This window comes from Dermacentor albipictus, chromosome 5, assembly GCF_038994185.2.
Source record: "Dermacentor albipictus isolate Rhodes 1998 colony chromosome 5, USDA_Dalb.pri_finalv2, whole genome shotgun sequence".
Taxonomy (NCBI): domain Eukaryota; kingdom Metazoa; phylum Arthropoda; class Arachnida; order Ixodida; family Ixodidae; genus Dermacentor; species Dermacentor albipictus.
The window spans coordinates 148,730,889-148,746,364 of NC_091825.1; the positions used below are offsets into that span (position 1 = coordinate 148,730,889).

General features: G+C 45.7%; 1 protein-coding gene across 2 annotated transcripts in view; it reads right to left on the reverse strand.

The window, feature by feature from the left end:
• Nucleotides 1–576: 576 nt before the first annotated feature.
• LOC135897636 (uncharacterized) overlaps nucleotides 577–15,476 on the reverse strand; it is a 50,031-nt gene continuing 35,131 nt past the window's right edge. For both annotated transcript variants that reach the window (XM_065426331.1, XM_065426330.1), the window contains exons 23-35: nucleotides 15,195–15,350; nucleotides 13,480–13,599; nucleotides 10,121–10,250; nucleotides 9,073–9,120; nucleotides 8,086–8,109; nucleotides 7,387–7,428; nucleotides 6,457–6,591; nucleotides 5,510–5,745; nucleotides 4,473–4,594; nucleotides 4,249–4,363; nucleotides 3,005–3,166; nucleotides 1,853–1,969; nucleotides 577–794 (exon numbers count right to left, since the gene is read on the reverse strand). In XM_065426331.1, coding sequence (XP_065282403.1) covers nucleotides 645–794; nucleotides 1,853–1,969; nucleotides 3,005–3,166; nucleotides 4,249–4,363; nucleotides 4,473–4,594; nucleotides 5,510–5,745; nucleotides 6,457–6,591; nucleotides 7,387–7,428; nucleotides 8,086–8,109; nucleotides 9,073–9,120; nucleotides 10,121–10,250; nucleotides 13,480–13,599; nucleotides 15,195–15,350 — 1,557 coding nt within the window. In that variant the 3' untranslated portion in view covers nucleotides 577–644. The remainder of the gene's footprint in view (nucleotides 795–1,852; nucleotides 1,970–3,004; nucleotides 3,167–4,248; nucleotides 4,364–4,472; nucleotides 4,595–5,509; nucleotides 5,746–6,456; nucleotides 6,592–7,386; nucleotides 7,429–8,085; nucleotides 8,110–9,072; nucleotides 9,121–10,120; nucleotides 10,251–13,479; nucleotides 13,600–15,194; nucleotides 15,351–15,476) is intronic.

A 15,476-nucleotide genomic window follows, 5' to 3' on the forward strand; every position in this document is an offset into this window, starting at 1 on the left:
TTCCAGGGTGCGTGAGGTGGCCGTCCGATCAGTTCCTCTAGTGCCACTTTCCTCTAGTACTGCAAGTTTAATATACAATAATTACAAGAGGCAACTAGTGTCTATTCGGGAACTTCAAGCCCGGCGGTATGGGAATGATGGTTAGTAGATGGGCTTTCCTAAACTTCTCGTCCTTCTGGTTTCGAAGGGCTTTGAGACTCTGTAGCTTTGTTGTGTTATACATGCGACATTTCGCCATAATTCTGCATGTGCGCACAATGTCATTTTCTGCCTTTAAAAGTATGGCTTCGAAATATGGGCCGACAAAGGCAGATACCATGCTGTAACGAAAAGGCAGATACTGTGCTGTAAGTAAATCCGCAAGTACGTACGAAGCTACAGGCACAAAGACCAGAAGCATGTTCACGTACTGATCATCATCATATATTAGTCCCATGGTAGCCGAGCGATCCCAGCGCCATAAGGCCCCCTAGTAACTTTAGTACAGTATCTACGGTGTACTGCACTCGAACTGCCCGTTTTTTTGCGGCTGTGCGCCAACAAGTGCGAAAAAAAAGAAAGAAAGACAGTGTCGTGTATGGCGAGACATGTGAGCATCTTCATTTCAAGGACTGCAAGTGACGCGCTTGGGTGACGGGTGCCGTTCAGCGCGTCCTGACTTGATCGAGGACGTGTCGCAGAGCCGTTAGTCGAGGGAACGTCTCGTTCTGCTTGCACAGGCCTTGGTAATCCTCGTAGTCCACGTAGTAGGCCGCAGCGCATACGCTCGGGTTCATCTTCAGGGCAAGTCGCATCTGGTTAAAAATAAAAAAAAGACAAACTAAAGGTAAAAAAGAGCGATTTCAGGTAAGTAAATTTGCAGACAATTTGCGAAGAATTTTCGTCAAGCTGACCAAGCCCAACGTATAGCTTTTGGTACACTTGGTTCCATTTGTCATAATCCCCTAGCGAAGCCACCTGGGTCGTCTTTAAAGAGGGGCGGGGGGGAGTTGTTTAGGGGAAGGAGGAGAGGTTGGTGTGGAATTCGACTTAACAGTGCATTGAGGGAGGCGCATAAAATAAACCACTCATTGTTGTGGTCAACATTTTCAAGTTTACTTAAGCGTGGTTCAATTCCTTTGTACAAAAAGAATCTCCTTGTAACATTCGATAACAACACACAACCACGACCTAAAAGATACATTCGGTCCTTCGTTTCCCCTTATTTATGCGCTGCAGCTTATTATTTTCTAAAGCATTCCACCCACAAGAATACCAAAAGAAAAAGGACGATCCATTAACAATTTCAAGAACACGCACTGGTAACAGGCAATTAAACTCTTTTTTTCTTTCAGCTGCTCGTGCGAATTTTTGTCTTAATGGTGCATTCGGTGGTGCAGTCCCGTAATCGACACTTATGCTCGAGCCTATGCAGTAACTTGGGTCTCCGTTTACTCCTACAGTTACTGTATATTTATTGTAAGGTTTTTGGTAGCATATAATCGACCGTGGTTGCTTAGTGGCTTTGGTGTTGCGCTGCTAAGCACGAGGTCGCGGGATCACATCCCGACCACGGCGGCCGCATTACGATGGAGCCGAAATGCAAAAGCACCCGTGTACTTAGTGCACGTCAAAGAACCCCAGGTGGTCAAAATTAATCCGGAGTGTCCCACTATGGGGTGCCTCATTATCAGGTGGTGGTTTTGTCACGTAAAACCCTATGAATTACTTTATTTATTCATTTGGTAGAGAGAGGGAGATAGAGAACCATTTTATTAGTTTGTTAACATATACAAGTAACTCCGTTTACTGCTACCCCTCCTATTCTTGTTGTATTCATATTTTTTCCCCCGCTCACGTGAATCAAACTTACCATCTTGGTGATGCCGTCCGGTGTGAGGAAGGATTGCCACTCGTTGTTTCGGTAGTGGTACGCCGCGATGGCCCGCTCGTCCTGAATGGGGCCCACCCAGTCGTCTCCGGAACATGTCTGCACGCGAAGCAGGCGTCGTCTAAAGACAAGGCCTTCCTCTCGCGGAAGTGCACACATATTTTGTGTCGTCAAACTGACTGCTTCACCAACAAAGCACAAACCTGCTTAGCTTAGGCTATCACACGGTTGATGGCCTTAGATGATGGACACACGTCTCAATATCCGTCTCTTCTTTTTCGTGCTTCTGCAGCTAACCAAAGCAAGATAGCGCTGATTTGCGACATATAACCTAAAATCTTAGAACATGAACCTTATTGTTAATTTGCGTTTTTGTTGCGTCGTATCCGTAGGGATTTTGTGAAACCAGGTTCTCGACGTGCCATCATATCATACTGCTGTCATAGTATAGCACTGCGATAAGACAAGGTTATGCTTTGTGACGAAGAATACGACATATGGATCTTAAGCCATTTTGACTTCATCATCAGAGTTGCATACAACCTGTAAACAGCCTGTAAACATTTTCATTTGTCTTTCTACCTGTAAAAATACGTTGAACAGCACGCGTGGCAGAAGCGATGGCGGCTGCGATTTTTATTACGTGTTCTCAGAAGACTGACGTCCCGATATACGGTGTCATTCGCACTTCAAGCGCATAGAGTAAACCTCTTCGGCGCTGTAGAACGCTTTGCAAGTGTTTACATATTGTTGACGTAATACTTCAGCGAGCTCAAGGTGTTCGAGTTCGCGCAAACGACTGTTACAAACCAGCGCATGCGATTTCTGCATGAACCAAGCCATGCCCTGCAAATTTAATATACATGATATGTAAAGCACTTGGTTGCATGTTAAGCACAACCAATTCTTCAACTCTTTCGTGTTTAATGCTTTGTGAGAACTTCTGCATTCAAATTATTGTGTTATTGTCTATTGTTAATTTTATATATATATGTTGTAAATGTATGTTTCAATGCACTGAACGGCACGGCTCAAATACAGCCGCTTTTCGCTTTGCCCGGTCTCAAAGTAAAATTGAAAGCCTCGCTTCGTCGTTTAGACTGACTGTGCAGGCATGCGTCGTAGAGCACGTGCCTGGTTGTAGGGAATGAGCGTCTCGCCGTCACAGGGCGCGCCAACGTTGTTGGTGGTTGTCTTGAGCGTGTAATTCAGTGAAGCCAGGCTGAGCGAGAAACACAGTTTGGGCAGTGGCTCCACGCCGTTCTGCAACTTGTTGGTCCACTCGAGCGCCGTCACCTGCACGCATTATCGTTATGCGACACTGCAGCATGCCTTATCACTCTATAAGGCAACGGAGCGCTGGAAGCTGCTCGTCCTACATTCAACTTCATTTCGGACAGTTCTGCGGAGCGCTGTTCCAGGAGCGTGCATCGTTTCGGAGAGAATCGCGGATCAAGCTACTAGTCCAATTATTGAAGAACCAGCGATAGTGCGGCTGGGCTGCTTGTTCGTAGGCTAGGTGTCAGTGCGCCTTGGCGTCGATGAGCTCGATGTTGTTCTAGGTCACGAGGGTACAATAGGTGATTTTCTGTACCATATTCCTTTTACATGCGCTGGTGCATTCTTTTTTTTTTGCCTTTCTATTTTCTTTGCTACCTGATGGTATTTACCTTCAACGTTATGCATGTGTGCATGATTCAAGTGGAACGTAATTAGATGACCGCGCTGCGTATATTGACGCGAGTGCTCGTTTGTCCTTTTTCCTGGAACCACATTTCACGTCCTAACACATTAACTGCTAACGTTAGCGCTCAGCGCAAGACGCGCCTTTCTGTATAGGAAGCTTCTCAAATGTTATCGCTGGCTCTATCTACTGCTTGTGTCGCCGCCAAGCCGTGTGTAACCAGATTGTGTGCGCGACGTGAATATTTATGCACATTCTAGCACTTACGCGAGCACCCGCGATTGCGCTGGAAAGTTCGTTGAACCACGCATATATAGCCGGCGCGTCTGATCCGCACATCAGAGCTCGACGATCGACGAGTGTGCTCACCGATATCATTGCGCCCACTGTAGCTTGTTTCGCTGGGCACAGTTTCGTACGAAGAAAGGTTAGTTTTGTGACTTGCGTTGTACCACTGGGGTTATTAACCGTCAGCACAACGTGGCAATATGCGTCTCTTTTCAACGTGGTTAGTATCGGGCTTGCTCTGGTTTTATTTCGTAGATTTGCTATTTCCACTAATATTATGTCGTGGCCTCCGAGAGTGCACGGGAGCCACGGTTCGCCATTGCAATCTCGGAGGCCACGGCAACGTTAGCCCCGATGTGGCCTTCGCTGCGCTGGTCGTGACGATCGTCACTATTCAGATACTTACCACGGGCACACTGTCGGCCACGTCGCTGTACTCTCTAAATGACGTAGGTAGGAGAGCACTGCACGTGGTCAAAGGCCTCGAGTGGTGCGTCTCCAGGATGGTGTAGTCGACCACCCTGCAAAGAGAAGCCATTTAGTCAACCCGGTGCCTCAGAAAGTTATGTACGCAGGCTTATGTACCTGTGCCCCACTTTGCTCCGCGTTTGTGTAGTGAAGAAATCTTACTTGACGATCTTCTGCAGATTCTGAAGCACTTCGACGGCAGCTGACTTGTAGTTCTTCACCTGGATGGCGAACACCAGCAAAAGCGACCGCGGCTGGTTCTCCTTAAACGCCTCGTGGAATTTCTGCATTGAAAGTGGCAGCCAGCGCTGTTTCTATTAAAAAGATTGATTGCTATTATTCAACGCAATAAACGTTTGGTATGCTAAGACCTGATCGTCGAGGCGCCGAGTTGAGGAGTCACATTAACGATCTTAGATTGATATATACCACGAAGAGTCCCTCGCGTATGTGCGAAAATTTTTCTTTTTCTTTTTTATACCCCCGAAGAACTGGGGAGAATTCTGTAAGAGTCCACCTGTGGACATGTGCATTTCGTCTGCTGATCGAGTGCTGATTGGCTGTGGCGTCTTGTTGCTGCGGTCGCGCAGCCCAGCCCCAGCTAATCAGAGCTTCAACAGCAGAAGAAATGGACGAGTCCACTAGGCGGACTCTTACAGAATACCTCCCCTGCAGACGGTGGCAGTGGTATGAAGACATGTCGAAATACTTTATCAGCATTGTACTCATCTATTCTGAGACGCTTCCGGAACATACAAACGTACTTTATGGTATCAAAAAGTGTGCTGAACTGGGCTGGTTGGTGCAATCTTAGAAGGCAATCAAACAGCGCTTCAGACAGAACAAAGTAAAGACAACAGCCACATCGACGTGCTATAGTTGTGCTAACACGAACATCAACAAGTACCACCTGAATGAGCAGTTATATATCAGTCGGACTTTTATAGCGTTCCTACCAGGCTTCCTCCGAGCCCTTAATGTAAACGGTTGTGTTTCTTCAAGCCCCGAGCACGTGCTTGCAATTTCCATCGTCCTTGCTTTCCAACCTCACCATAATGGAGTTTTCCAAGAGCTTTGAAAACACAGCGCTAGGCTCCAGCAACATTTAGTCTCGCTCTAATTCATCATCCAGTGGATCTATGCCACCCTTAACTGCCGGCCAGGCCATTTTATCTCTGCTTTACTCATGCGAGTCTCACCTGAAGTATCTTGTGCAGTGTAGGTAAGCGGTCGTTGGGGACATGCACTCCGAGGAAGGCGAGCCCACCGAACTTGTTCTTCGTGATCCACGACGTGGTAGTGATGACGAAGTGTGACAGCGGGAGCGGGTCCTTCCACTTGTCCATGCACTCGCTGATGTCCTCCTGGCTGACGGCCACCAGGTGGTTGCCAGAGCCATTGGCCGCCATCGCCCGGAATAGCTCGAAGCCCGAGCCTGAAAGGCACCGTGAGATGATAGAGTGACCTCATTCGTGCGAACGATCTCCTTAAGTTTATTTCCGTGAACAGGTATGGGTAATGGAGGACAGATTCAGCTGAGTGTTTTTTATGCGGTCCACACCACTAGGATTTCGCACGCTAAGCCGCTGCAGAGCATGACGTTGATCTTGCATTTTTTTTATGCGTGTCTCGAAGAGATGGTAGCGACGCGCGATCAGTTTGATTTAATCATTAACTGTGGACATTAATGTACCGAATTTGCGGAGTGGTTTGCCGTGGTGGAGGGCTCCGGAGTTATATGGACCACTTGATGCTCTTTAACGTGCACCCAATTCACGGTACGCGAAAGCGTTACAATTTGGTCCTGTTGGTTGTTCATCGTTTCAGGGGAACGGCGCAGGAATCTGACGAAATGGTTAGTATGTCTTCCTTGTGCTTTCCTTTGTCCGATTCCTGTGCTTTACCCCTGCAATGGCATCCGGGGTTCAACACAAAACACGACACACGAACGATTTTGCATTGCACCCCCATTTATAACGCGTCCGCCCCGTCCGGGAATCGAGCCATGGACCTCGTATTCATCAGCGCAGCGCCATGGCCGCTGAGCCACCGTGATGAGTGATAAGCTTGCATGCAACGGGACTTTGATGCAGCGGTTTCGCGACGTTTTAGACAGAGGCTGCGGTTGGGAAAGATTACCACGAACCGTTGGTCTTTGGCACCAGTTTGTCGTCCTGACCGTTGTACGTGAGGTCCATGAAGACCACGAAGTCGCAAGCTTCATTCGGGAACTGCTGCTTCACGCTCGTCTTCTCCGTCATCACGCAAATGAGGTTATGCGCTGCGAAACACGTGTGGGCGGGCTTGACGTCAGTCAGCGAGCGAGATGGGAAGAAAGTTCTAAGACACTTCACTTTCGAACTCGTTCGTACGACATCTTTTCTAGTGCTTAGCGCGAAGAAACTTGTCTGTGCGTGTGTCGACTTCTGTCTGTTCTGCCTCAAGTTTCCGCGCTAAACTACAGAAAACATAACAAGAGAGTTGAGGATTGGTGTAAGCTGGCATCATCGCAATTTTTGTAACAATTAACAACAGCAACAACCACAACGAGTAGCCACTTCGTTCCCAATTAAGCAACACAGCGCCGATTGAGGAAATACATGAAGAAATAGATTAAATACATTGCGTAATATTTTGTTCACTCCTGCGCATATTGTTTTGTGTTTGTCATGCAAATGTACAGTTTAGGCAGTCCTATACTTTGGTCGTGTATGTTTTGTTTTGTAGTGGTGTTGACACGTCGAGGCGCGTGTACTCCGAGATCCTCCAGCTTCTCCCAGACACTCTCTACCTGTACCAGGTGACTGCCTTTCCGCGGTTCACAAACATATACTTTTTTCCGCTTTGGCACTCCTAATTTAAATGCATTCAAAATAGATTGTCTAAATAAAAGATCTGCTTCATAGAGTAGGTAGATTGTAACTTTTTCCTTTGAACATAACAAACCTCACGGAATGTGGTGCATTGAATGCGGAGAAATACAATTTCTCAATTACCATGTATTTAGATACAAGCTTCCGAGGACAAAACTTCTAGACTCGCGAGCATCGCCTTCCTTTCAGTCGGATGTACTTACGGCGCCCCGTCCGCTCTTCTTCAGGCTTGCCAGTCGTCACCACTGGAAGTGCATTGGAAAACTACTGATTGGACTACTGGACTACATTGGACTACTGATTTAACTACGCGGCTGCATTTCAATATACCTGATCCATTTCAGGCATCCTTTCACTTTTCCATGACCTAACCTTCAGCGCGACTCATCACTACAGCGCCAAGGCAGTGCTGAGAGGTCCATGCAAAACAAAGCGGTAACAGCAAGATGCGAGATAATAGGTTTTTGCGCACTTTAGTTTTCACGGGACATCCAAAGTTCGCGTTGCTGCTGGCTATTTCAGCACACTATGCAGGCTGTTCATGGGACGCGGAGGCGATTGCCTGTGACATCGTTTCTTGCGAAAGGGAGGAAGGCTGCTTTGAGAATGAGAGCACGCGTGGGCTTTTGCTTGGACATTCAGCTTTTTCAATGGTTTACTTGTGTGCAGTACTTTTGCAAACACGATCGTCACCGCATGATCTACGCTCCGCGCTCGCCCATTGAAAATGCTCAATCCTGGTGTGGGGTCCTTTAGTATAGATGCTGTGAATACCACCGCGAGTGTAAATCAAAGGGGCGGAACGTGAATTCCGAAGCTAACTACACGTGCTTTGCATACTACTACGAGAGCATGACGCGGTTCCCTTTCCGGTAGGTGAAACGACATCAATAGTTCCTTACCTGCTCCATGCCGAGCGCGAAAATCTGCAAACGAAATGCAAGGCGTCATTAGTGGTATGTTGTGTGCCGCTACATTTGTTTTTAAGTGCAGTCTTTCTCTCCTTCCATTGCTGTGCACGTAGCGGACCGGTCTCGATCTAGTACATTGCAGTATTATACTTTATAAGCTTAATCTCCACAGATTTTTACGCTTTTACCAGTAGATACTGCAAAGAAACATTTCTGCGACACCTTTCTCCTGTAAGAGTGAACGAGACGACCATAGCCGAGGGGTACACGTCTCCTCCCTGACTAATAACCATAAGCAAATTGTAGATTGTGCCGATGGTGTGATTCATTACTCACTCTCACAGTGTGGTCGCATTTATATTGGCAAAACCGATATAACCTAACAGGCCCAAAACGGCATCGGCTGAAAGCGGAGCTTCGAGATCCGGGGTTCAATCACCCCGGTCGCCGCATTCAGACGGGCGCGGAATGCAAAAAAAAAAGGGGGGGGGGGCTAATGTTTAGATTTACGTACGTGTTAGGTGGTCAAAATTAATCCGACGTCCTCCAGTGTGGCCTGGCTCAAAATTAGATCGTGTTTTTGGCAAGTAAATAAAACCCAAAATTAATTTTATTTTTTGAATTAACGCCTCGATTGGTCCAGAGTACTGCGGAACGACAAGTTAGTCACGTAATAAGAGCGAGCTTGCCCCCACTTCTAACTCCCCCCATCTTTCCCGCCATCTCAATAAAAGCTCTGGATGTGTTACCGAACGGTGACCAATCTGCAGATGCACTTAAAATGGTGACAACAGCCATTTCTTTTTGGACAAACCAAGCTACAGGCTAGAGTGTGCAACCAGCTGAAGTGATAATTCGCAGTTGCGAAACTTAATAAAATTGAGAAAAAGAGCATGTCTCGTCGTATGGACTACTTCTTTTTTTTAAATTTTTAGCGGAGCACAGAGGCATGCAAAAGGTATCGAAGGATTTGTTTACCTCCATTGTTGGTCGGTGGTTTCAGTTCTACCAAGTTTTTCACGGGACCTGCACAAAGCATTTACTATTAGACTAAACGTTGCACCGCATGACATGGTTGCGCGGTATTTTCGCTTATACGCGTACTTTCGTACCACTGCGTGCTTGGATGCTCTAGACACCAACATTTGCAGTGGTACTAGGGGGCAATCATTGTTGTTAAGGACTGCTGGAAATAGGCTGGAGGAATGAAAGAACAATTGTAAATGCTCTTCGTTCCTCTATACATCTAAGCGCTTTTTTGTATACCACGTTAAACCCTCGCTTCAAAAAATTAATAACAATAAAGATAAACTTTCAGGGCTAATGATTCGACTATCTTGCAGCATCTCAAATGTAACGAAAAAGAAATCACTAACTTGACGGCAAGCGTAACGCTGTGAGGCGGTTGACAAAGTTTGTTGTGCAAGAGATCGAGGTCCTTTTTTTTCTTTTTTCTCTACAAACTCTACAAAGAATTTTTAATGTCATTGTTCTTGGATAGAAAATGAGGCTTATTACGGAAGCTTTATGCCGAAATACGGCGCAAGAAGGACACACGGAACCGGAACAGAGCTAAAGCTATCTTCGTGAAAATCTACCTAAATGTAAGTACGCATGCTCAAGGCCAATTAGCGCACATGCAACACAGGCGAGAGGGCCAGCTTAATATAATAAATATATCGTCCAGGAAGTTTATTTCCAGTCATGAAATCCCCACGATACACTGCAATTGAACTACTATCAGTAATGCATTCCGCACTATATATATCAGCCTGGTACGTTTCTGTCAGCACGAGTGAAAATTACGCCCCTTCTCTCTTCGACGTCTTCGCGCGTCCAAGAAGCGGCATTGTTCATGTAAATATGTACCAAGAGGCTGGGTAAATGTCCATGTACGGCGTTAATTCTTACAGAAAGATCGCTTTACCTTAGTCGTTCGTTAACTCGCCTAAAATTTCGGCATATGCACCAACTAATCGGACAAGGTTCTTTGCGCATTACGCTACAACGATTCAAGAGTGCTCGCCTCTGTTCAGTGTTTGGGCTATTTCGGATAGCCGTGAGAACTTGGGCCGGCAGAAGCCCGTGGAGTCTTCGTATTCAAGGTAGAATGCAGCCACGCACAGACGAGGGTACAGGGTTACAGCCCTTTGCACCTGCGTGAAGGTAAGTTCACATTACCAGTCAAGCACGTCTTCATTTCTTTTTGTTTTGTGTTTTTTTTAACAGGCAATAAATAGCTCGTACGTGTAGACTTTACATGCAACTCGAAAGTAGTCGCTGAAAGTGGTCGCTCAATGTGGGCGCAGTTCGTGGAAAATACTCGCTAAGGTTGGTTTCTCCAAAATAAGGGCAATTGTAGGAAGAAGTCTGCTTACAGGCGTTCATTTCAGAGGCGGCGTTTAAGCGGTAACGTGCTCACGTGTGTGCGCTTGCGCGTGTTTGTGTGAGAAAGAGAAACAGAGAGAGAAAGTGTGGGCGGGTGGATTAAGGCAGGTGGCTAATGCAAAGGGTTGGTTCATGCGTAATCTTTCTAACTGGTTAGATTAGCCGGATGTAGACTTCATGAGCACTTTCACGACGCCGTGGACATCGTTTGAGTGTCCCACCTGTTGACTACACAACGGCGCAATTGTACGCCAGCTGCGAACGGCAGTTCCGTTACAGATGTTCGGCGTAAAGTGTCTTGGCGACCCAGCCAACCTAGCCACACGATACACCGCGGCAACAAAGCAGCCAGTCGGTTATATAGGCTCAACTCTCACACAGCCTTTTTTCTTTGCATCTTCGCTGATTCAGCCTGTTCTAGGGGAGGCGAGAACCAAGTGGCATTTTTACTGGTATTTACTTTGAAACGTGGCCATAGAACAATGCTTCTGCATTAAAAGATGACTCCCACCGCACGAATGACTCCCGCAGCAGCAGATTACTGCTTCTTGTCTCTTGCTATAAGAATGCAGTTACATTTTCCCATATCGGAAGTATTCAATGCGATCAGTGAACACAGAATTGTCATCTATATTTAAGGAAATTCTTCGCAGCTCAAGAAGACGCAGACAAAGGGCAGGGAAAACAGGCCGGACAAGCGCTGCATAAGTGTTTTGAAGCAACACGTGATCTGTTTGAAAGAACACGTGATCCGGTGTGTTTTCTCTGCCCTTTACCTGCGCTTTCTTGCCCTGCTTAGAACTGTCTTGAATGCATACCAGCACACCCAACTTTCGGTACATCTGGGCAGAACTGACGCTGAAACGACAGGAGCGAGGAGCGAGACACGATATTGTCCGTTTGACACGTGGACAGTACGACATGACACGGGAATGGTGGCGGGTGAAGGCGATCACGTATTTCCTATCGCGAAAAAAATAATAAATTCTGGCGTTCTACGTGCCAAAACCACAATCTGACTATGAGGCACTCCATAATGGGGGATTCAGGATTAATTTTGACCATCTCAGATTTGGCAGTTTCCTACCGTGGTCTTCCAGCAGGTAGACATCGCTGTGTCTGCGATTGTTCTGTCCCTTAATTCCTGCACCTATTATCGTGGTACCTGTCTGTCATAACTTTATAATTCCTACTTTCCCAAATCACAAGCCTGCTAAGCTATATATATATATATATATATATATATATATATATATATATATATATATATATATATATATATATATATATATATATATATATTTTTACGCTCTTAGGTGCATAGTGGGTTCACGCCTCAGGCGTTACTTTCTGAGGTTCACGCCTTTCTGCGCCTGCCTCACGACTTTCACGCCTGAGGTTCACGCCTCAGGCGTTACTCAGGCGTTACTTTCTGAAGCTAACGCCTCAGGCGTTAGCTTCAGCCAGCCAGCCACACGTCGTCTTCTTCGTTCACCACTCTTCGGTGCCCCCGCACACTGTTTGTTGAGGCGTGAACCCACTATGCACCTAAGAGCGTAACAATACATATATATACATATATATATATATATATATATATATATATATATATATATATATATATATATATATATATATATATATATATATATTCTGATTTAGATACATTGAATTCTGCTCTGATTTAGATACATTGGAATACCTGAAATCGTTTTTCGCAGCAACGAATCCAGTGATCTTTGATGAGGTTTGCTACACTTAGGCAAAAAATTTTGTGACTGTGGGAAACTTATTTAGGCCTTCATTTTTTGTTACAAGAATTGTTGAGAATTGCCATATAAAAAGGCAACTCGACTATCAAGCAAAAGAAAACAAAGAAAAAACGCTAGCGCAATTCTGTAAAAGGCACCTAATGATATGTCAAAAGCGGTCAAATTTGATTTCTTAAAGAGTGCTTTAAAATATATCCCTAATTTGTGAATAGGACTTCTGCAACACCCTCGTAAACATTGTAACAATTTTGCGTAGGCTGTCGACTCGTATATCAAATTTGCCCGATTTAGGTGCCCTAACTGATGCAGCTTACAGAAATATGATACCTGTTTTTTTTTGTAGAGAGTTACGTATTTGTAAACGTCATTCCTCTAGTTTTTTGGAACATAAATTTTCAGCAATTTTAGTAAAACATTCTTAGTCTTAATCCAAAATTGTGCTTCTATCATCACTGAAATGAATTGGAAGGTAGCTGGCCCGTGCCGTTGTCCAACTTATCCACGCTGAGGACGTTGATGAAGGGAAGGACTGCTTCTCATCGAGAACGACGAATATGGGTTTATTTGCAGTATTTATATCAGTCAAACATGACTGTTTGAGAAAGAACATCAGTCTAACATGACTGCTTGAGAGAGAGTGTCTTGAGCAGCCGCACAACAGCGGTTTTTAGACACTCGGTCCTCCCCCGATACCCAGGTGACGGAAACGACCATCCAAGCACCGTAGGCGAGTTGACCAGGCACCGCAGGGGTGACGAAGCACCGTAGGGGAGACGACCCGGCACCGTAGGGGCATTTATTCCCCGAACTGCAGCGCGCCCGCCGGCCGCCCATTGTCTGGCGTCTTGGTCGGCGCGTGGGAAGGGGTGTCAGTAGACGTCCCCGCGGCTCAGTAACAATAGTTGGTCCGCCGAGCCCGTTTAGTTACAATGGCGACTTCGTCAAACTCGGCTCCAGCGACCGAGAGTCGAGGACGCACGTATTGTTCCAACACAGTCGACTTAGTCACGCCGTGGCTAGAGGTGTGCGGCGACGCTCCCGGAATGTTGCCTCCACAGTCGCAACTGGTTGGCAAAACTTGCACTGCAGCTGGCCATTCTCGACAGCGCGAGGTCCGGAAAGCTCGATGTATTTGTAGGCGCCGTCCACTACGCCGCCTAATAAATCCACTCTGACTGAAGATTGCAAAAGAAAACTGTTAGATGGTAAAAACTTGTGCGTTCACCTTTTCGCGAATTGTGCCCTCTTCGTCGAACGTCTGCCAGGCGTTCTGGTAGTTTCGGTAGATGCCCAGCGCCCCGTCCACGTGCACGGGAACATCGTAGCCATCCTTGCTCGAGCAGACCTGTCAGGGGCACGCATTGCCTTTAATCTGCGTCAACGAGTATCCTAGCGTCATAATGTGCTAGTCTCGTTATAATATCAGTTCATAAACCCGTAACAGGAGCGCTTATTTGTCTATCCTCTGCGAATTTATCCAAGTTCGTTATGTTGCACCTATGGCGCTGCAACAAATTAGGCTTTACTTCTTGATGATAAAGCTTTTCGATATCATGGCGTCTTAGATTAACATATCTGTGTGCTCCAGAGGTACCCAAATGCCGACTTCGTGCAAGATATACGGATATTGTGTTGTATTTACTGCTTGATAACGAAGAAGAAAGATCCACTCGCTAGCACTATAGTATGCTATGTGGTTCAAGATGACATAAAGCATTTGTCAATCCCGGAGATGGGTTTTTGCTCTAAACAAACAGGTAGCCCATAAATATCCAAAATATAGTAAAGCGACGCATTATAGAACGACAAATGTGATGCGTCACCAAAGAAGCATCGGTAAAGCGAATCGCAAACTGCCAAGGCCGTACCCAGGAATTATTTTCGGGAGGGGTTTCGCGGGGCACGCGTGGCGGCCAAGATTTCTATTCACTTATTTTTACGTGTAAACCAAGAACATCGCTGACATACATAAGACAATAACATGCAATGCGTACATTGAAACGGAAATACAGTGACGCTCATGTAAATTGTGCTGGTCAGTATGACGCCGAGGCGATAATTTAGGGAGGTTTCACGACCCCCTAACCATCCTCCCAGTGGCGGGCCTGGGCACGGTCTGTTTGTTGGGGGGCGCATTACAAAGTCGATTGTCGCGCTGGTATTGAATGCTATTGCGGGGTCTCAAAAGACTCAGCCATCCCATAATCATCGTTGTTATAATCGACAACGTTTAGGAATTTACGGTGGGATTTATGATGGAAGTTTCTATCTTTGTTTATTTCGCGTTCTTTGTTTATTATTTGTTCGCGTTCTGTTCATAGTTATGTAACAAAAACTATGTTTTTGCTCCAGAATTGTTATCTGTACCGCCCCCCTCACGAAATACTCCTTCTGGAGCCTGTGAGGTATATGGAATAAATAAATAAATAAATAAATAAATAAATAAATAAATAAATAAATAAATAAATAAATAAATAAATAAATACGATTTTAACACAGTTCTGGGAGTCTGTACGGACGAAAATGAGGCGCTGATGGTCTGCTGGAGCTGCCAGTTATGGTGGTTTTACCCACCTGAGAATGACGGGTGCTATACGTAGTTGCCCAAACTACGTCTTTCCTGCTTCAAACGACTTTGCCGCTTTGCACTTGATCGTATTCGACAAACTACTGTGTTATAAATGCAACAATTCGCAATAATTATGAGTCTGCGCAGAACGTATTGCTTCAGTGCGTTTAGAAAAATAGTATAGAAACAAGTTATGCAAATAATAAGTCAAATATAGCGTAATCAATAAAGAAAAAAAAAGTGGAGCGACAAGCGTGAAGATAAGACGAAATCCGTGTAGTACCCATAGCTTGCACTGGGGTTTTCTCTAGTAATTTTAGAAAAAGCTTTCTCCACAGAGAATCATCCTTCTTCAAGGATCGGAAACATACGTCACGATAGTTGGACCACCGCTCATTTTTGCAGGTCAGGTTCGTGTCTCCTTTTCTCGTCTTGAAGTTCAGGGCGGCCATGTTGAAGGAAATGCAGAGGTGCATTGACGTGTCGTTCTCCACATGCAGGATTCGCATCCAGGCAAGGGCCGTTCGCTGGGGTCAGAGAGAGAGAGAGAAAACAATAGCAGAAAATAAATTCAGTCACGAAATCCCAGACGTTCTCTGAAACACCCTTGTTCGTGACTTTGTTTGTAAGGATGTACAGAAAAACAAGCTCGC